This window comes from Zonotrichia albicollis, chromosome 36 (genome assembly GCF_047830755.1).
Source record: "Zonotrichia albicollis isolate bZonAlb1 chromosome 36, bZonAlb1.hap1, whole genome shotgun sequence".
NCBI lineage: Eukaryota > Metazoa > Chordata > Aves > Passeriformes > Passerellidae > Zonotrichia > Zonotrichia albicollis.
In genome coordinates this window covers 37,684-58,089 of record NC_133854.1, presented here as the reverse complement: position 1 = coordinate 58,089, position 20,406 = coordinate 37,684, and the positions used below count along the sequence as shown (strand labels likewise).

Genomic DNA, 20,406 nt, shown 5'->3' with positions numbered 1-20,406 from the left:
GGTCCCCATTTTGGGGAGGGGTCTCCCCTCCGTGACCCCCCAAACCCGGGCGCGCCCCCTCCTCCTGCAGGCCGCGGGTGATGACGTCACTCCTAGAGGGGATGGGGGACCCCCGACCCCCCCCAAATTTGGGGCTCAGAGCCCCCCCAGTTTTGGGGGTCCCCATTGTGTGTGGGGTCCCCCTTGGCGGGGGGTCCCCCCAATTTTGGGGCCAATTGTGACTTTTTGGAGCCCAAACAAATCGCATTTTGTGCAAGGGAGGCGCGGCGGCGCTGTGGGGAAGGGACACATTTGGGGACACCCTGGGGGGGCACCCCCAGGTGACAATGGGGGGGGGGGGTCACCAGCTGTGTCACCTGTGTGTCAATGTCACCTGTGTCTGTGTCACCTGTCCCTGTCACCTGTCCATGACCAGCTGTCAATGTCACCTGTCCATCTGTCTGTCTGTGTCACCTGTCCCTGTCCCTGTTTGTCCATGTCACCTGTCCATGTGTCTGTCTGTCCGTCTCACCTGTCTGTGTCTGGCTGTCCATGTCACTGTCCCTGTCACCTGTCCATGACCAGCTGTCAATGTCACCTGTCCAGGTCACTTGTCTGTGTGTCCACCTGTCCGTGTCACCTGTCCGTGTGTCTGTCTGTCCGTGTCACCTGTCCATGTCCAGCTGTCCCTGACTGTGTCCCCTCTCCCCTGTCCCCATCCCTGTCCCTGTCATTGTCCCCTGTCCCCATCCCTGTCCCTCTCCAGCTGTCCCCGATGTCCCCTCAGCGCTGTTGTCACCGTCCCCATCAGGACACAGGCGGTGGTGGCATTGTCACCTCCTGACCTGGTGACACTGTGGTGACACCACGGGGACAGTGCCACCCTCCAATGCCCCAGGGATGGCCGGGTGACACCCCCAGTGACAAAGTGACACCTCCGGGGATGGCCGGGTGACACCCCTGGGTGACAAAGTGACACCCCTGGGTGACAAAGTGACAACCCCGGTGACAAAGTGACACCCTTGATGACAAAGTGACACCCCCAGGGATGGCCGGGTGACACCCCTGGGTGACAAAGTGACACCCTGGGTGACAAAGTGACACCCCCAGGGATGGCTGGGTGACACCCCCAGTGACAAAGTGACACCCCCAGGGATGGCCGGGTGACACCCTGGGTGACAAAGTGACACCCTGGGTGACAAAGTGACACCCCAGGGATGGCCGGGTGGCACCCCTGGGTGACAAAGTGACACCCTGGGTGACACCGGGGTGGGCTCAGAGCCACCAGACAGAGGCAAAATGGGCAAAAAGGAGCAAAACGGCCCAAAAATGTCCCTGGGGGAGGGCAGGGGGTGACAAAAGCCACCAACAGCCCCACAAGTGTCACCTCTGGGCTTTGGGGACTTCTGGGGGTGTCACACGAGGGCTTGGGGACATTTTGGGGTTCTGGGGGTGTCACACGAGGGTTTGGGGACATTTGGGGGGATTTTGGGGTTCTGGGGGTGTCACACGAGGGTTTGGGGACATTTGGGGGGATTTTGGGGTTCTGGGGGTGTCACACAAGGGTTTGGGTGGAATTTGGGGGATTTTGGGGTTCTGAGGGTGTCACACGAGGGTTTAGGGAGAATTTTGGGGGATTTGTGAAGATTTTGGGGTCCTCATGGAGTCCCACGAGGTTCTTGATGGATTTTGGGGTTCTGGGGGTGTCACACAAAGATTTTGGGGACAATGTGGGGGGATTTGGGGGTTCTTGTGATGTCACACAAGAGTTTGGGGACATTTGGGGGGATTTTGGGGTTCTTGGGGTGTCCCACCAGGTTCTGGGTGGATTTTGGGGGGATTTGGGGTTCTCGTGGTGTCCCATGAGGTTTTGGGTGGATTTTGGAGTTCTTAGGGTGTCCCATGAGGTTTTGGGTGGGTTTTTGGGGTGTCACACAAAGTTTTGGGAGGATTTTGGGGTTCTTGGGGTGTCCCACCAGGTTCTGGGTGGATTTTGGGTAAATTTTGGGTGTTCTTGGGGTGTCACACAAAATTTTGGGTGGATTTTGGGTTCTCGTGGTGTCCCATGAGGTTTTGGGTGGATTTTGGGTGAATTTTGGGTGTTCTTGAGGTGTCCCACCAGGTTTTGGGTGGATTTTGGGGTTTTTGGGGTGTCACACAAAATTTTGGGAGGATTTTGGGTGAATTTTGGGTGTTCTTGGGGTGTCCCACCAGGTTCTGGGTGAATTTTGGGTGGATTTTGGGGTTCTTGGGGTGTCCCACGAGGTTCTGGGTGAATTTTGGGTGGATTTTGGGGTTTTCGTGGTGTCCCACCAGGTTCTGGGTGAATTTTGGGGTTCCTGATCCTGGGTAACAACAACCAGGAGCAACTTTTGGGTGAAAAAGACCCCAAATAGGGCAAAACCCCCAAACCTGGAGTGGTTTGCACCCCATTTTCCATCATTTTGGGTCAATCAGCTGCTGGGGGTTCCTCTGCTGCCCCAGAATTTTGGGGCAAAAAAGGCCCAAAAAAATGAAAGGAAACAAAAAAAAAGCAGCAAACTCCAGCAGTGGGGAGAGATTGGGATTTTTGGGGTGATTTTGGAGCATTTTGGGCAATTTAACCCCTAAAAACCATCCCTGAGAATAAATTCACCCATTTCACCCCTGGGGTTTTTGGGGGAGGATTTGGCCTGGATTTGGGGGAATTTAAACCCTTTTTTCTCCCCTTTTTAATATTTTCTTTCTCCTTTTTTAATTTTCCCCCTTTTTTCAATATTTTTTTCGGTTTTTTTCACCTTTTTTTTTCTCCCCTTTCCTAATTTCTCTCTTTCTCAATCATTTCTCCCCTTTCTTTAACACTTTCTTCTATTTTTTGATTTTTTTTCCATCTCTTTAACTCTTTCCAAATCTTTTCCATTTTTGATTCTTGTCCACTTTTTAAATATTTCCCCCTTCCTAAAGTATTTTTCCTGGTTTTACTATTTTTCCCTTTTCTGAACCTTTTTTCCATTTTTTATCTCCCCCTTTAATACTTTTTCCCTTTTTTCACTCTTTTCCCCCTTTTTTCTTTTCCTTTTTCAAATTTTTAATATTTTTTTGGTTTTTTTACATTTTAATTTTCTTTCAATTCCCCTCTTTTTTCATCCTTTTTCCCTTTTATTCTTCCCCTTTTCCAAACCTTTTTCCTTTTAAAATATTTTTCCCTGTCCATCATTTTCAGTTCTTAAATCTTTTTCCTTTTTAATATTTCTTCATTTCCAATATTTTCGTAACTTTTTTCTCTTTCCGAATATTTTTCTCAATTTAAACATTTTCTAAACTTTCACCCTTTTAAATATTTTACCATTTTCACCCTTTTTGAGTATTTTTTTCCTATTTCAATTTTTCCCTTTACAATTTCTCTCCTTTTCCATCTTTTTACCTTTTCCCTTCCTTTTCCAATCTTCTTCCCTTTTCCAATCTTTTAAATTTTTTTTTCTTTCAACCTTTTCTCTTTTCTAACCATTTATTCCTTTCTTAACATTTTTCTTTTTTCATCTTCTAAAATCCTTTTCCCTTTTCCAATATTTTTTATTCTTTTCCATTTTTTCCCTTTGCCAATCTTTTCCCCCTTTTTAATCCTTTTTCCCTTTTCCAAATTTTCCCCTTTTCCATATTTTCCCATTTTTAATATTTTCTCTTTTTTAACCTTTTTCCTTTTCCAATCTTTTTTCCCCTTTTTCAATCTTTCCCAATCTTTCCCCCTTTTCAATTTTTTAAAATCCTTTTCAATCTTTTTTATTCCTTTTCAATCTTTCTCCCCTTTTCCACCTTTTTTAATCCCACCTCCATCTTTCCAACCCCTTTTTTTTTTCAATCCTTATAAACCCCCCCTTTTTTTTTTGTTCTTCCTCCCTGCAGCCTTAAAGAAACTCCAAAAAAAGAAAAAAAAAAACACCCAAAAGAGAGAAAGAAAAAACCCCAACAACCCCAAAACCCAACCCACCAAACCACTCCCTTCCCAAGTATTTCAAAGTCGAGGAGGGAGGGAGAAAGAACAAAAAAAATAAATAAAAAATTTGCTTTTTAATTTTTTTTTTTTTTTTTTTTTTTTTTACTGCGTGTTTAAAATCACCGAGGGAGGGGGGAGGAATGGGCGGAAAAAAAAGGGGGGGGGAAGGGTAAAAAATCCTTTAAAAAAATAAAAAGGGAAGCGTGACGAGTATGGAACTAGTTAACCTTTAACAATTTATGCTGATGTCACACTGAGCATGAGTACTGATTAATCCCCCCCCGAAATATTTTTATGGGAGTGAGGAGAGAGAGGGGGGGGAAGAATAAGGAGAAAGAGAAGAAAAAAAAAAAAAAGGCAGAAAAAAAAAAAAAAAAAGAAATAATTTACCGCAGCCATCTTTGTTTTATGCAGAAAAATCTCCGGCTTCGGGTCCCCCCCGGCTGGGGCCACACAAATATTTGTCCCTCGCCGAGCCGGGATCTGCGGGAGGGGGAAAAGCAAAAAAATATCATTAATGAGGCCCCAAAACTGAGCAAAAAGACCCCAAAATGAGCAGGATTGGGATTATTCCTCTGCTCGGGCTGTAGCGGCGAAGCCTGGGGGGGTGGGGTGGGGGGAGCTTTGGGATTTCTTATTTTTGAGGGGTTTCGTGATTTTTGATTTTTGGGGGTTTTTTTTGGGGTGTTTTTAAGGATTTTTTGTGGGGTTTTGTTTTTAATTTTTTTGTTGTTTTTTACCTCGCGCGGGTGATTTTTAAGGTTTTTTGGCGCTTTTTTTTTGATGTTGATTTTTACCCTTTTTCAGCCCTTTCTGGTTTTTGTTTATTTTTAACCTTTTTTTCCATTCCCTTCCCTTTTGAAATATTAATGTTTATTTTTGACTCTTCTTCTTTACCATATCAATTTTAAGCTTGATTCCTCCCTTTTTCTTCCCCTTCCATCCCCATTTTCAATTTTAATGTCGATTTTTACCCATTTTTGCCTCTCCTTCCTCCCCTTTTCCATTTTTCCACCCCGTTTTTTCATTTCACCCTTCCTTTCCCCTCCAATTTAACTCCTTTGCAATTCTCCCCTTTATTTCCTTCATTCTCTCCCTCAACGCTTCCCTTTCCTCCTTTTTGTTTTTTTTTTAATATTAATTTTAATTTTTTTTCCTCTCTTCTTAATTCCCCTCCCCCTTTACGCGGGTTGGGTTTTGTCGCTTTTTTGTGTGTTTTTAAGGCTTTTTTCGCCTCTTTTTCACTCTCCTTCCTCCCCTAAGGTGCGAGTGGGGCAACTTTAAAAAAAAACCCTCATTCGGCCATTTTGCGCTTTTTTTTCCCCTCAAGAAAGGGGGGGGGGCACCACCCCCCCATTTTCCCTCATTTTTAACCCCTCCCTCCTCCATATTTTTTTACGCCTTTCCCCCTTTCCCCCCCCTTAACCGGGGTGTGTTTTTTATTATTATTATATATTTTTTTCCTCCTTTCTTTTCTTTTTTTTTTTTTTTTGTGTGTGTGTGTGTTGGGGGGGGTTTATTTTAAAATTACACCCGGGGCGGCCATTTTCGCTGCCGGCGCCGTCCCGCCGCCCGCCGCCTCCCGCGCCCTGAGGCGATTTTAACCGATCCGGGCGTTTTTCAACCCATCGCCGCCGCCCCCCCCGCGCCCCCCGCGCGGCCCCGCCGGGCCCGGCCCGGGGGGGGTCGCCCCGTCCCGCCCCCTCCCCACTTTCCCCTCACACCGAGCCCCCCCCCCCCCAGCCTCGGCGGCGGGGGCGGTTTGGGGCGGTGGGAGCGGCGCACGCCGAGGGTCCCCCCGGCCCCCCGCCCCTCACCCGGCCATGGCGTCCCCGCTGAGGGAGGACGAGGAGGAGGAGGAGGAGATGGCGGTGTCCGAGGGGGACGAGGAGGACGACGACGAGGAGGACGACGAGGAAGAGGAGGAGGAAGACGCCGCCGCCGCCGCCGCCGCTGCGCTCTTGGCCGGGCACCGAGGGCCCCCCGACATCTTCGCCGGGCCGGCCCCGGCCCCGCTCCCGCCGCCGCCGCCGCCGCCCCCAGCGCCCGCCGCGCCCGGGCCGCCGGAGGCGCCCGCAGGTACCGTCGGGACCCCCCGAGTGACCGCCCCGAGCCCCTCAGAGATTCCCCGAGTGACCGCCTCGAGCCCCTCAGAGATTCCCGGAGGAACCGCCGGGACCCCCCGAGTGACCACCCCGAGCCCCTCAGAAATTCCCCGAGTGACCGCCCCGAGCCCCTCCGAGTTTAGCGGAGGTACCGCCGGGACCCCCCGAGTGACCACCCCGAGCCCCTCAGAGATTCCCGGAGGAACCGCCGGGACCCCCCGAGTGACCACCCCGAGCCCCTCAGAAATTCCCCGAGTGACCGCCCCGAGCCCCTCCGAGTTTTGCGGAGGTACCGCCGGGACCCCCCGAGTGACCACCCCGAGCCCCTCAGAGATTCCCGCAGGTACCGCCGGGACGCCCCCAGTGACCACCCCGGGCCCCTCAGAAATTCCCCGAGTGACCGCCCCGAGCCCCTCAGAGCTTCCCGGAGGTACCGCCGGGACCCCCCGAGTGCCCCCCGAACCCCTCAGAGATTCTCGCAGTTAACGGGAACCCAGTGCCCCTCAGAGCTTCCCGGGGATACCGGGACCCCCCAAGCGTCCCCCCGAGCTCTTCGCCACTCGAGCCCCCTCAGCGCTTCCCGGAGCCGCCCCCCGAGCTCCCCATTCCTGCTCCCTCAGCGCTTCCCGGAGGTGCCCGCAGGTACCGAGCCCCCCGATCCTCACCTGTCCCCTCAGATCTTCCCGCAGGTACCGAGCCCCGCTGTCCCCTCAGCTCTTCCCGGAGCTTCCCGCAAGTACCGGGACCCCCGAGACCCCCGATCTGCCCCCACTCACTCCCTCAGAGCTTCCCGGGGCCGCCCACAGTTACCGAGGCTCCCCGAGCCCCACTGTCCCCTCAGTGCTTCCCGTAGGTACCGGGACCCCATGAGCCCCTTACCCGGTCCCCTCAGCGCTTCCCGCCGGTACCAGGACCCCCTGAGCCCCTTCCCCGGTCCCCTCAGCGCTTTTTGCAAGAACTGGGACCCCTCAGCCCCACTGTCCCCTCAGTGCTTCGGGAGACCCCCTGAGCCCCTTCTCTGGTCCCCTCAGCTCCTCCCGGAGCTTCCCCGGTACCGGAGCCCCCCTGAGCTCCACTGTCCCCTCAGTTCCTCCTGGAGCTTTCCGCCGGTACCAGGACCCCACCCCGAGGCTCCCCAATGCCCTCAACGCTTCCCGCCGGTACCGGGACCCCTCAGGCCCACTGTCCCCTCAGTGCTTCCCGCGGTACCGGAGCCCCCCTGAGCTCCACTGTCCCCTCAGCTCCTCACGGAGCTTCCCGCCGGTACCGAGACCCCTGAACCTTACTGTCCTCTCAGCGCTTCCCGCCGGTACCGGGTTTCCCCCCGAGCCCCTCAGCTCCTCTCCCGGAGCTTCCCGCCGGTACCGGAGCCTTCCTGAATCCCCACTGTCCCCTCAGCGCTTCCCGCCGGTACCGGAGCCCCCCTGAGTCCTCCCTGATCCCCGCTGTCCCCTCAGCGCTTGCCGCCGCACCGGGGGTGGGCTGTGAGCTGTGAGGGGAGGGAGGTGTTTGTAAACAACCGCGAGTGTCACCGCGAGTGTCACCGTGCGGCCACCGTGTGTGGGGACACCTCCTCCCGCCGCACACCGGGCCTGAGGGGACGCGGTGCTGCCGGAAGCCCGGCCCGGGGGTGACGGGGGATGGTGGTGCCCTGCCAGGACCCAGAGTGGGGGCTGACCCCATGGTGGGGGCCCTGCCAGGACCCAAAGGGGGTGGTGAACCCACAGTGAGGATGACAGGGCTTGTTGTGTCCCTGCCAGGACCCAAAGTGGTGCTGACCCCATGATTGGGGCTCGTGGTGCCCTGCCAGGACCCAAAGGGGGTGGTGAACCCCACAGTGAGGATGACAGGGCTTGTTGTGTCCCTGCCAGGACCCAGAGTGGGGGCTGACCCCATGGTGGGGGCCCTGCCAGGACCCAAAAGGGGATGGTGAACCCACAGTGAGGATGACAGGGCTTGTTGTGTCCCTGCCAGGACCCAAAGTGGTGCTGACCCCATGGTGGGGGGTGATGGGGGCCAGCAATGCCCTGCCAGGACCCAAAGTGGTGCTGACCCCATCATGGGGGCTGGATGTCCCCTGTCAGGACCCAAAGTGGGCTCTGACCCCATGACAGGGCCTGTTGTGTCCCTGCCAGGACCCAAAGTGGTGCTGACCCTGGGATGGGGGCTGCATGTCCCCTGCCAGGACCTAAAGTGGGTGTTGAACCCCATCATGGGGGCTGGATGTCCCTGCCAGGACCTAAAGTGGATGTTGAACCCCATAGCGAGGATGACAGGGCCTGCTGTGACCCTGCCAGGACCCAAAGTGGGCTCTGACCTCATCATGAGGGGTGACAGCTGTTGCTGTGCATCTGCCAGGACCCAGAGTGGCTGTTTTGCGGGGTGTTGGGGGCTGTAGGTACCTTCCAGGACCCAAAGTGGCTGTTGCACCCCATATTGAGGTGCCTGGGGGTTGTTTCTCCCCTTCCAGGACCTGAATCAGTTGTTTTACCCCATATTGAGGTGTCTGGGGGTTGTTTCTCCCCTTCCAGGACCTGAATCAGTTGTTTTACCCCATATTGAGGTGTTTGGGGGCCATTTCTCCCCTTCCAGGACCCTGATCCATTTATTTTACCCCATTTTGAGGTATTTGGGGGCTGTTTCTCCCCTTCCATGACCTGTACCGTTTGTTTTACCCCATTTTGAGGTGTTTAGGAGTCATTTCTTGCCTTCCAGGACCCGAATTAGTTGTTTTACCCCATTTTGAGGTGTTTGGGGCTGTTTCTCCCCTTCCAGGACCCTGATCACTTATTTCACCCCATTTTGATTGACCCCAATATTTATTTTTGTTGTTTCACCCCATTTTGATTGACCCCAATATTTATTTTTGTTGCTTTACCCCATTTTGATTGACCCCAATATTTATTTTTGAGGTGTTTGGGTGCCCATGGCCTCAGATGGCCTCAGGTGTCACCGTTGTCCCCTCTGGCGGCCGCTTCCCTGGGGTTTTATTGTTTTATTGCATTTTTATCACATTTTATCAGGGTTTATTTTATTTACCAACCACCTCTGGGTGTTGGTGCCTCAGCTGAGCCTTCACCCCAAATTCCAGCCCCTGAGAACTCCTTTTGTGGGTTAAAATAAGGGAAAAAAAGAGAATTTAGCACCAAAATCCCCATTTTTCACACCCTCATTCCAATTGTGGGGGTCCAAACGCCTTTACCGGTGCTTTTCCATCAAGTGGGGCACTAAAATTGACCATTTTTGTCTGAAATTAAGATTTTTTTCCCCTTCTGAATTAATTTTCTTGGATTTTTTTTCAAATTAATGAGGGGAAAAGGCATTTCAAAGCCCAGATGGGTCAGTTTGGTTTAAAAAATCAGCTTTAAAGTGAAGCCACTCGCTTTGAAAAGGCTCAAAATTCACATTTTTGAAGGTTTATTTTTCCCAAAAAGGTTAGAAATGAGTAAATTTGGGGGTTACTTCCCCCTTTTCCCACAAAAAATTGGTTAAATCTGGGTTTGGAACCTTTTCCTTGGCCCTGAAATGCCCAGAATTTGGTAAATTTGTATTTTAACCTCCTTTTTCTTTGCCCCCAAATGCTCAGAAATGGGTAAATGTGGATTTTGGAGCTTCCAAGAATGACTAAATGCAGCTTTTAGAACAATTTGTGTTTCTGGAAAAGCTTAGAAATGGCTCAATTTGGAATTCCAACTCCTGCTTTTCCCCAGAATTGTTCAAAAATGAGCAAATTTGGGACTTTTCCCCCCACAGCGTTGAGAATTGCTACATCTGGAGGACAGAGCTCACAAAAATGCTCAAAATGGGGCAAAATTGGATTTTAACCCCCTCCAAAACACTCAGAATGAACACACTTGGATTTTAGAGCTCCCTCTTTTCTAGAAAAGCTCAGAAATAAATAAATTTATATTTAACCTCTTTTTCTTTTTAACCCCAAACCCCTCAGAAATGGGCAAATCTCACCTTTTGCTGCTTCCCTGACCTTTTCCTTTGGCTTTTTCTGCACTTTTTGTCCAATTCCTGAATGATTTTCCCTCAAAACCCCACATGTGGGACCCACAGCCACCCCTAAATTCACTTTTTAAAACTTCCCCCCCTCCAACCACCCCAAATCCCCATTTTTTTACCCTTTTTCCTCCCCCAAATCCCCATTTTTACCATTTTTCCTCCCCCAAATCCCCATTTTTACCCTTTTCCCTCTCACAAACACCCCAAAATCCCAATTTTTTCCCACTTTTTCCTCCTCTAACCCCAAAATCCCCATTTTTCTCCACCTTTCCCCCCCGGATCAGAACTTTTGCCCATTTTTAACCTTTTCCCCCCGCATCAGCAGCAGCCCGGCCTCTGTGTGCTGATTTAAGGTGAAATAACACTTTTCCCCCATTTTCCCAGCGGGAAACCAACTCCTCCCTCTCCTCCGCAGCTGAAACTTGTTGGTTTGGGTTTTTTATTTTAATCTTTTTTCCCGATTTTTGCCGTTTTCAGCCCAATCCCGGCACAGAACAATGGCGAGGCCGCCGCAGCCGGGCTGGGGTGGGAGGGGGAGAACCCAAACCCGGCGAATTTTCCCTTAAAAAAAATCCAACCTAAACTTGAGATTTTTCCACACTTTGGCACCAAGTTGTTGAGCAAAGGCCTGGCCGGCTGCTCCAGCGTCGGGAAAACTGGGGGGAAAAAACGGCAAAAAAAGGAAAAATGGGGGATTTGTGCGGCGCGGGGGAAGCGGCGCCTCAGTCCCCGCTGCGCCGCTTCCCCCAGATTTTCCCTTTTCCCCCCATTTTGGAGCTCCCCTCCCTCTTTCTTTGTTCCAACTCCTTCCTCCCCTTTGCCGGAATCACTCCCCCTTTTTTTTTTTTTTTTTCTTTTTGCTGCTGCTTTTTTTTTTTTTTTTATTGTGGTTTTTACTACATTTTTTCCATTTTTCCACCTATCCCCCCCCCTCCTCCTCCTTTCACCCTTTCATTTGCAATTTCCACCATTTTCCCCTCGTTTCTCTCTCGCCTCATCCACTCAGGGAGGGGTTGAACTTTAGGATCGCGGCCCCCCCCCTTGCTCCAGCGGGGGTTTTTTGGTGTTTTTCGGGTTTTTTTTCCCCTTTTTCTCGAGGTGCGGGGAGTGGGAGCGTCACGTGTGTGGAAAATTCTGGTTGATGCTTTGCCAACGCGCCCCGGCTCCCCGCGCATGTCCGATGGGGCCGGGGGGGGGGTGCGTTTGGGGGGTGAAAAAGGGGGGAAAACACCCCAAAAATGGCAGGATCGGGCCCGCAGGGGCTCGGCCCCATCCCCGCCAGCGCCCGCGTGTCCCCGGCAGCACCGCCAGGTGATGGTTTGGGTTGAAAAAACAGCGAAAAGGGGAATTTGGAAAAAAAGCGAGGAGCGGTGAGGGAGGGAGGGAAGGGAGGGGGGGGGGGACAGGGCGGGCTGGGCCTCGGCGCTGCCGCCATGGTAAAAAACGGGCGGAAAAAGGGAGAATTTGGGGTTTTGCGCCCCGCGGGGTCGGCGCTGCCGGTGGTCCCGGCGCTCGGCCCGGCCGCCCGGGGCTGGCAGGCGGCGCTGCCAAGGGATTAGGCTGGAATGTGACCCCGGCGGCGCCGGGCGCTGCTGCTGTCCCCGCGCCAGGCCTGGCACCCGTGTCACCCCCTGCGTGTGTGTGTGTGTGTGTGTGTGTGTGTGTGTGTGTGTGTGGCTGTGTCCCCCCCTTGGGGACACCCTCGCGCTGATTTACGGCTGCCAGCGCGGGGGGAGCGTGCCAGCAGCTGGCAGATGTGACACGGTGACACCTCGGTGTCAGCAGAGCGGCGGCGGGGACAGCCCGGGCCGTGACACGGATGCGGTGTCACCGCCCCGGGGACAGGCCCGCGGGAATGGCCCCTGTCTGTCACACGGGGATGCCGGTGGCCCTCGGCCAAGGGCTTGGGAAATCCTCTGTTGGCGCTGGGGCACCGTGACACCGCCGGTGTCCCCGAGGCAGGGCAGGGAATCCTCTGTTGGCGTTTGGTCACCGTGACACCGCCGGTGTCCCCAGGGCAGGGAATCCTCTGCTGGGTTCGGTCACCGTGACACCGCTGGTGTCCCCAAGGCAGGGCAGGGAATCCTCTGCTGGCGTTTGGGCACCGTGACACCGCCGGTGTCCCCGAGGCAGGGCAGGGAATCCTCTGCTGGGCTCGGGCACCGTGACACCGCCGGTGTCCCCAAGTGAGGGCAGGGAATCCTCTGCTGGGCTCGGGCACCGTGACACCGCCGGTGTCCCCAAGGCAGGGCAGGGAATCCTCTGCTGGGCTCAGGCACCGTGACACCACCGGTGTCCCCGAGGCAGGGCAGGGAATCCTCTGCTGGCAGCTGGGGACACTGCTGTCCCCATGTGAGGATCAGGGCATCCTCTGCTGGCACCTGGTCACCAGCCCCGTGACACCGCCGGTGTCCCCGAGGCAGGGCAGGGAATCCTCTGCTGGCGGCTGGTGACACCGCTGTCCCCATGTGAGAGCTGGGGAGTGTCACGGTGTCACTGCTGTTCCCAGAGTGAGAGCTGGGGAATGCTCTGCCATTGGTTGGTCACTGTCACAGTGTCACCAGTGCTTGGTCACTGTCACGGTGACACCACCGGTGTCCCCAAGCAAGGGCTTGGGGGATCCTCTGCTGGCGGGTGGGGACACCGCTGTCCCCATGTGAGGGTCAGGGAATGCTCTGCCATCTCTTGGTCACTGTCACGGTGTCACCAGTGCTTGGTCACTGTCACAGTGTCACCGGTGTCCCCATGGGAGGGTCAGGGAATCCTCTGCCATCTCTTGGTCACTGTCACGGTGTCACTGCTGTCCCCAGAGTGAGAGCTGAGGAATGCTCTGCCATTGGCTGGTCACTGTCACAGTGTCACCAGTGCTTGGTCACTGTCACGGTGACACCGCCGGTGTCCCCAAGGGAGGGACTGGGGAATCCTCTGACGGCGGCTGGTGACACTGCTGTCCCATGGGAGGGTCAGGGAATCCTCTGCCATCGTTTGGTCACTGTCACGGTGTCACTGCTGTCCCCAGAGTGAGAGCTGGGGAATGCTCTGCTGCTGTTTGGTCACTGTCACGGTGTCACCTGTGCTTAGTCAGTGTCACAGTGTCACTGCTGTCCCCAGAGTGAGCGCTGGGGAGTGCTCTGTCATTGATTGGTCACTGTGACGGTGACACTGCTGTCCCCATGGGAGGGTCAGGGAATCCTCTGCCATCGTTTGGTCACTGTCACAGTGACACCGGTGTCCCCAGAGTGAGAGCTGGGGAATGCTCTGCCATTGGTTGGTCACAGTGTCACGGTGTCCCCAGTGCTTGGTCAGTGTCACTGCTGTTCCCAAGCGAGGGCTCGGGGAATCCTCTGACAGCAGCTGGGGACACTGCTGTCCCCATGGGAGGGTCAGGGAATGCTCTGCCATCATTTGATCACTGTCACGGTGTCACCAGTGCTTGGTCACCGTCACCGTGACACCGCCGGTGTCCCCAAGGGAGGGTCAGGGAATGCTCTGCCATCTCTTGGTCACTGTCACGGTGTCACCGGTGTCCCCTGGGCTGAGCCCTTTGGGAATCCTCTGCCATCCATCAGTCACTGTCGCGGTGACACCGGTGTCCCCAGAGTGAGAGCTGGGGAATGCTCTGCCATTGTTTGGTCACTGTCACGGTGTCACCGCTATCCCCTGGGCCCAGTGGCTGGGAAATCCTCTGCCATCCATCAGTCACTGTCACAGTGTCACTGCTGTCCCAGAGTGAGAGCTGGGGAATCCTTTGCCATCATTTGGTCGCTGTCACGGTGTCACCGGTGTTTGGTCACTGTTGTGGTGACACTGCTGTCCCCATGTGAGGGTCAGGGAATCCTCTGCTAGTGTTTGGTTGCTGTGATGGTGACACTGCTGTCCCCTGTCCCCATTCTGTCCCCACCCTGACCTTGTCCCTGTCCCCATCCCATCCCCATACCTGTCCCATCCCTGTTCCTGTGTCCCCATGGCTGATGTCCCCGTGTCCCCAAGGCTGATCTCCCCGTGTCCCCATCCTGTCCCCATGGCTGATGTCCCCATGTTCCCATGGCTGATGTCCCCGTGTCCCCAAGGCTGATGTCCCTGTGTCCCTGTGTCCCCATGGCTGATGTCCCCATCATGTCCCCATGGCTGATGTCCCCATGTCCCCATGGCTGATGTCCCCATCATGTCCCCATGGGTGATGTCCCCATCCTGTCCCCGTGTCCCCATGGCTGATGTCCCCATGTCCCCGTGTCCCCGTGGCTGATGTCCCCACCGTGTCCCCATGGCTGATGTCCCCATCCTGTCCCCGTGGCTGATGTCCCCATGTCCCCATGGCTGATGTCCCCATGGCTGATGTCCCCATCCTGTCCCCGTGGCTGATGTCCCTGTGTCCCCGTGGCTGATGTCCCCATGTCCCCATCCTGTCCCCATGGCTGATGTCCCCATGGCTGATGTCCCCATCCTGTCCCCGTGGCTGATGTCCCCGTGTCCCCATGGCTGATGTCCCCGTGTCCCCATGGCTGATGTCCCCATCCTGTCCCCGTGGCTGATGTCCCCATGTCCCCACAGCTGATGTCCCCGTGTCCCCATCCTGTCCTGTCCCCATGGCTGATGTCCCCATCATGTCCCCATGGCTGATGTCCCCGTGTCCCCGTGGCTGATGTCCCCATGTCCCCGTGTCCCCATGGCTGATGTCCCCACCGTGTCCCCATGGCTGATGTCCCCACCGTGTCCCCATGGCTGATGTCCCCGTGTCCCCATGGCTGATGTCCCCGTGGCTGATGTCCCCGTGGCTGATGTCCCCATGGCTGATGTCCCCGTGGTGGCTGATGTCCCCATGTCCCCGTGGCTGATGTCCCCGTGTCCCCATGGCTGATGTCCCCATCCTGTCCCCATGGCTGATGTCCCCGTGGCTGATGTCCCCACCGTGTCCCCACAGATGGTGACGAGGAGCTGCTGCGCGGCCTCGAGGGGGCGCTGGGGGTGAAGAAGAAGAAAAGGGGCCCCCGGAAACAGAAGGAAAACAAACCCGGGAAACCCCGGAAACGGAAAAAACTGGTGGGTGCTGCAGGGACAGGGATGGGGACAGGGACAGGGATGGGGACACTGGGTAGGGACAGGGACAGGGATGGGGACAGGGTTTGGGGACAGGGACAGGGGTGGGGACAGTGGGTGGGATCAGGTACAGGTGACAGAGTTTGGGGACAGGTGACAGCGTCTGTCCCCAATGGATGGGGTTAGGGACAGGTGACAGGGTCTTGGGACAGGTGACAGTGACAAAGGACAGGTGACAGAGTTTGGGGACAGGTGACAGGGTCTTGGGACAGGTGACAGTGACAAAGGACAGGTGACAGGGTGTGGGCACAGGTGATGGTTTGGGGGTGGCTGATGGGGGTCTTTGGGATGACTGATGGGGTTCTGAGGGTGCCTGACAGGGACCTGGTGTGACTGAGGGGGGGGGTTTCAGGGTCAGTGACAGTTTTGGGGTGTTTTGGGGTCTTTTTGGGGTGGTTTGGGGTTATTTTGGGGTGCCCAGGTGAGTGAGGATGAGCTGGAGTCCAAGAGGGACGAGTACCAGAACGAGGAGTACCAGGAGTGGCTCAGGGTCACTGAATGGGGCTCTCAGGGTCACTGACAGTTCTAGGGTATTTTGGGGTGGTTTTTGGGATATTTTTGGGGTGGTTTAAGGTGTTTTTGGGTCCCCCAGGTGAGCGAGGATGAGCTGGAGTCCGAGCGGGACGAGTACCAGCGCGAGGAGTACCGGGAGTGGCTCAGGGCTCTCAGGGTCACTGACAGTTCTGGGGTATTTTGGGGTGGTTTTTGGGGTAATTTTGGGGTATTTTAGGGATATTTTTGGGTCCCCCAGGTGAGCGAGGATGAGCTGGAATCAGAGCGGGATGAGTATCAGTGTGAGGAGTACCGGGAGTGGCTCAGGGCTCTAAGTTCACTGACAGTTCTGGGGTATTTTGGGGTATTTTTTGGGGTATTTTTTGGGTATTTTAGGGATATTTTGGTTCCCCAGGTGAGCGAGGATGAGCTGGAGTCCGAGAGGGATGAGTACCAGCGCGAGGAGTGCTGGGAGTGGCTCAGGGTCACTGAATGGGGCTCTCAGGGTCACTGACAGTTCTGGGGTATTTTGGGGTGGTTTTGGGGTAATTTTGGGGTATTTTAGGGATATTTTGGTTCCCCAGATGAGCGAGGATGAGCTGGAGTCCAAGAGGGACGAGTACCAGCGCGAGGAGTACCGGGAGTGGCTCAGGGTCACTGAGGGAGGCTCTAAGTTTCACTGACAGTTCTGGGGTATTTTTGGGGTATTTTAGGGATATTTTTGGTTCCCCAGGTGAGCGAGGATGAGCTGGAATCAGAGCGGGACGAGTACCAGCGCGAGGAGTACCGGGAGAAGTCGGAGAGCGGCGGCAGCGACTCGGGCGGGGCGGCGCGCAAGCGGCGGCGGAAGCACCGCGAGAAGAAGGAGAAGAAAACCAAGAGGAGGAAAAAGGCCGACGATGAGGGGGGGCAGAAGGTCAAGGTGCGGCCTGGGGGGGGTCCCCGACACCTTTTGGGGTCCCATCACCTGTGTGGGGTCCTCATGGGGGTTCTGTCACTGTGTGGGGTCCTCATGGGGGTCTCAACACTTGTGGGAGTCTTCATGAGGATCCCGACATCTTTTGGTGTCCCATCACCTGTGTGGGGTCCTCAATGAGGTCCCAAAACTTTTTGGGGAAGTTCTGTTGCTGTGTGGGGTCTCAGGGGGGTCCCAACACCTTTTGGGGTTCTGTCACTGTGTGGGGTCCTCATGGGGGTCCCATCACCCACTTGGGGACTTTGAGGGGCCCCCACAGGTGATGTGTTTCCTTCTCTTCATCTCTGTTCCTGGTGTTTGTCCTCATCCTGATGTCCCCCTGGTGTCCCCCATGTCCCTCTGATGTCCCCATGTCCCCCTGGTGTCCCCCCGGTGTCCCCCTGGTGTCTCCCATGTCCCCCCTGTGTCCCCCCATGTCCCCCTGATGTCCTCCTGATGTCCCCCTGGTGTCCCTCTGTGTCCCCCTGATGTCCCTCTGGTGTCCCCCATGTCCCCCTGATGTCCCCCCGTGTCCCCCTGATGTCCCCATGTCCCCCTGATGTCCCTGCTGTCCCCCATGTCCCCCCATATCCCCCTGCCCCCCCCTGTTCCCCTGGTGTCCACCATGTCCCCCCCTGTCCCCCTGGTGTCCCCCTGGTGTCCCTGATGTCCCCCCTGTCCCCCTGGTGTCCCCCTGGTGTCCCTGCTGTCCCCCATGTCCCCCTACTGTCCCCATGTCCCCCTGTCCCCCTGCTGTCCCATGCCCCCCTGTCCCCCTGCTGTCCCCCTGCTGTCCCCCTGTCCCCCTGATGTCCCCCTGTCCCCCTGCTGTCCCCATGTCCCCCTACTGTCCCCCCTGTCCCCCTGGTGTCCCTCCTGTCCCCCTGCTGTCCCCATGTCCCCTGTTCCCCCGGTGTCCCCATGTCCCCTGCAGGCGGTGGAGCAGAAATCCTCGGCACAGCTCCTGGGGGCCTGGGGCTGGAGGACGTTGACCACGTGTTCACCGAGGAGGATTATCACACCCTCACCAACTACAAGGCCTTCAGCCAGTTCATGAGGTGGGCTGGGGGTCCCTCTGGGTGTTTGGGGAGGTCCCAGGGGTCCCTCTGGGTGTTTGGGGGGGTCCTGGGGATCCCTCTGGGTGTTTGGGGGGAGTCCTGGGGGTCCCTCTGGGTGTTTGGGGGTGGTCCTGGGGGTCCCTCTGGGTGTTTGGGGGGGGTCCTGGGGGTCCCTCTGGGTGTTCGGGGGGGTCCCGGGGGTCCCTCTGGGTGTTTGGGGGGGTCCCGGGGGTCCCTCTGGGTGTCTGAGCGACCCCTGGGCCATCCTCAGTGACCCTGGCCCACCCCCTCACCCTTTCCCCCTCACCCTTTCCCCCCTCACCCTTTCCCCCTCACCCTTTCCCCCCTCACCCTTTCCCCCTCACCCTTTCCCCCTCACCCTTTCCCCCTCTCCCTTTCCCCCTCACCCTTTGCCCTCACCCTTTGCCCCTCTCCCTTTCCCCCCTCACCCTTTGCCCCCTCTCCTTTCCCCCTCACCCTTTCCCCCTCACCCTTTCCCCCTCACCCTTTCCCCCTCACCCTTTCCCCCTCACCCTTTCCCCCTCACCCTTTCCCCCTCACCCTTTACCCCCTCACCCTTTCCCCCTCACCCTTTGCCCCCTCACCCTTTCCCCTCACCCTTTCCCCCTCACCCTTTCCCCTCACTCTTTCCCCCTCACCCTTTCCCCCTCACCCTTTGCCCCTCACCCTTTCCCCCTCACCCTTTGCCCCTCACCCTTTCCCCCCTCTCCCTTTCCCCCCTCACCCTTTGCCCCTCACCCTTTGCCCCTCACCCTTTGCCCCTCACCCTTTCCCCCCTCTCCCTTTACCCCCTCACCCTTTCCCCCTCACCCTTTCCCCCTCACCCTTTCCCCCCTCACCCTTTCCCCCTCACCCTTTCCCCCCTCACCCTTTCCCCCTCACCCTTTCCCCCCTCACCCTTTCCCCCTCACCCTTTCCCCCCTCACCCTTTCCCATTCCCCCCTCACCCTTTGCCCCTCACCCTTTCCCCCTCACCCTTTCCCCCTCACCCTTTGCCCCTCTCCCTTTGCCCCCTCACCCTTTCCCCCTCACCCTTTCCCCCTCACCCTTTGCCCCCTCACCCTTTCCCCCCTCTCCCTTTGCCCCTCACCCTTTCCCCCTCACCCTTTCCCCCTCACCCTTTCCCCCTCTCCCTTTCCCCCTCACCCTTTCCCCCTCACCCTTTCCCCCTCACCCTTTGCCCCCCTCACCCTTTGCCCTCACCCTTTCCCCCTCACCCTTTCCCCCCTCACCCTTTCCCCCCTCACCCTTTCCCCCCTCACCCTTTCCCCCCTCACCCTTTCCCCCTCGCCCTTTGCCCCTCACCCTTTGCCCCCCGCTCTCTCCCCACAGGCCCCTGATAGCCAAGAAGAACCCCAAGATCCCCATGTCCAAGATGATGACCATCCTGGGCGCCAAGTGGAGGGAGTTCAGCGCCAACAACCCCTTCAAGGGCTCGGCGGCCGCCGTGGCCGCGGCTGCAGCGGCTGCAGCGGCCGCCGTGGCCGAGCAGGTGTCGGCAGCCGTGGCCAGCGTGGGCCCCGAGGCACCACCACAGCCACAGCCACAGGGACAGGGACAGGGACAGGGACAGGGGCTGCCCCTGCGCAAGGCCAAGACCAAGGAGGGAAAAGGTGGGGACCCCTCATTGCACTGGGGGGATTGGGGGGTTTGGGGTTTGGGGGGGTTTGGGGTAGCCCTGGGGGTGTGAGGGTTTGGGGTGTTGGGGGGTTTGGGGGTACCCCATGGCCCCAGAGGTGCCACCACTGCCACTGGCACTGCCCCTGCGCAAGGCCAAGACCAAGGGGGGGAAAGGTGGGGACCCCTCATTGCACTGGGGGGATTGGGGGGTTTGGGGGGGGGTTTGGGGGTACCCCAAGGCGCCGCCACAGGCACAGCCCCTGCGCAAGGCCAAGACCAAGGAGGGAAAAGGTGGGGACGCCTCTTCAACCTGGGCATTGAGGGGTTTTGGGATGTTGGGGGGGATTGGGGTAGCCCTGGGGGTGTGAGGGTTTGGGGTGTTGGGGGGTTTGGGGGTACCCCCGAGGCACCACCACTGCCACAGGCACAGGCACAGCCCCTGCACAAGGCCAAGACCAGGGAGGGGAAAGGTGGGGACCCCTGCCCAGCCTAGGGGTGTTAGGAGGCTGGGGGTACCCCCTGGGGATGTGGGGTCACCCTTGGGTGGTTCAGGTATTGGAGGTTTACGGGGGAAATTTGGGGGTCTCTGGGATGGTTTGGGGGTTTCTGGGGTGGTTCAGGGTCCCTGTGATGATTTAGGGGATCCTAGGATGTTTTGGGTTCCCTGTGTTGGTTTTGGGGTCTCTGTGATGGTTTGGGGGGGTCCCTGTGTTGGTTTTGGGGCTCCCCTGGTCAGTTTGGGGGGTCCCTGTGTTGGTTTTGGGGTCCCTGTGTTGGTTTGGCCCCCCCGGTCAGTTTGGGGCTTCTCTGGTCAGTTTGGGGTCTCTGTGTTGGTTTTGGGGTCCCTGTGTTGGTTTTGGGGTCCCTGTGTGGGTTTGCCCCCCCCCCCCGGTGAGTTTGGGGGTCTCTGACCCACACTGCCCCCCAGGCCCCGGGCACAAGAAGCGCAGCAAGAGCCCGCGGGTGCCCGAGCTGAAGAGGAAGATGAAGGGCAGGAAGATGGCGCCGCTCAAGATCAAACTGGGAGTGCTGGGAGGGAAACGCAAGAAGAGCAGCTCGGTGAGGGACACTGGGGACACTGGGGACACTGGGGATACT

The 20,406-nt window shown here is 56.8% G+C and overlaps 1 protein-coding gene across 1 annotated transcript; it reads left to right on the top strand.

The window, feature by feature from the left end:
• Positions 1 to 5,430: 5,430 nt before the first annotated feature.
• Positions 5,431 to 19,257, top strand: LOC141726514 (uncharacterized; the record flags this gene model as incomplete). The annotated part of the gene is given in 5 exon segments (XM_074531417.1): positions 5,431 to 6,031; positions 14,987 to 15,105; positions 16,388 to 16,576; positions 17,544 to 17,667; positions 19,021 to 19,257. Coding segments are annotated over 4 exon segments (687 nt in total). The 5' UTR covers positions 5,431 to 5,775.
• Between the last annotated feature and the right edge of the window lie 1,149 nt (positions 19,258 to 20,406).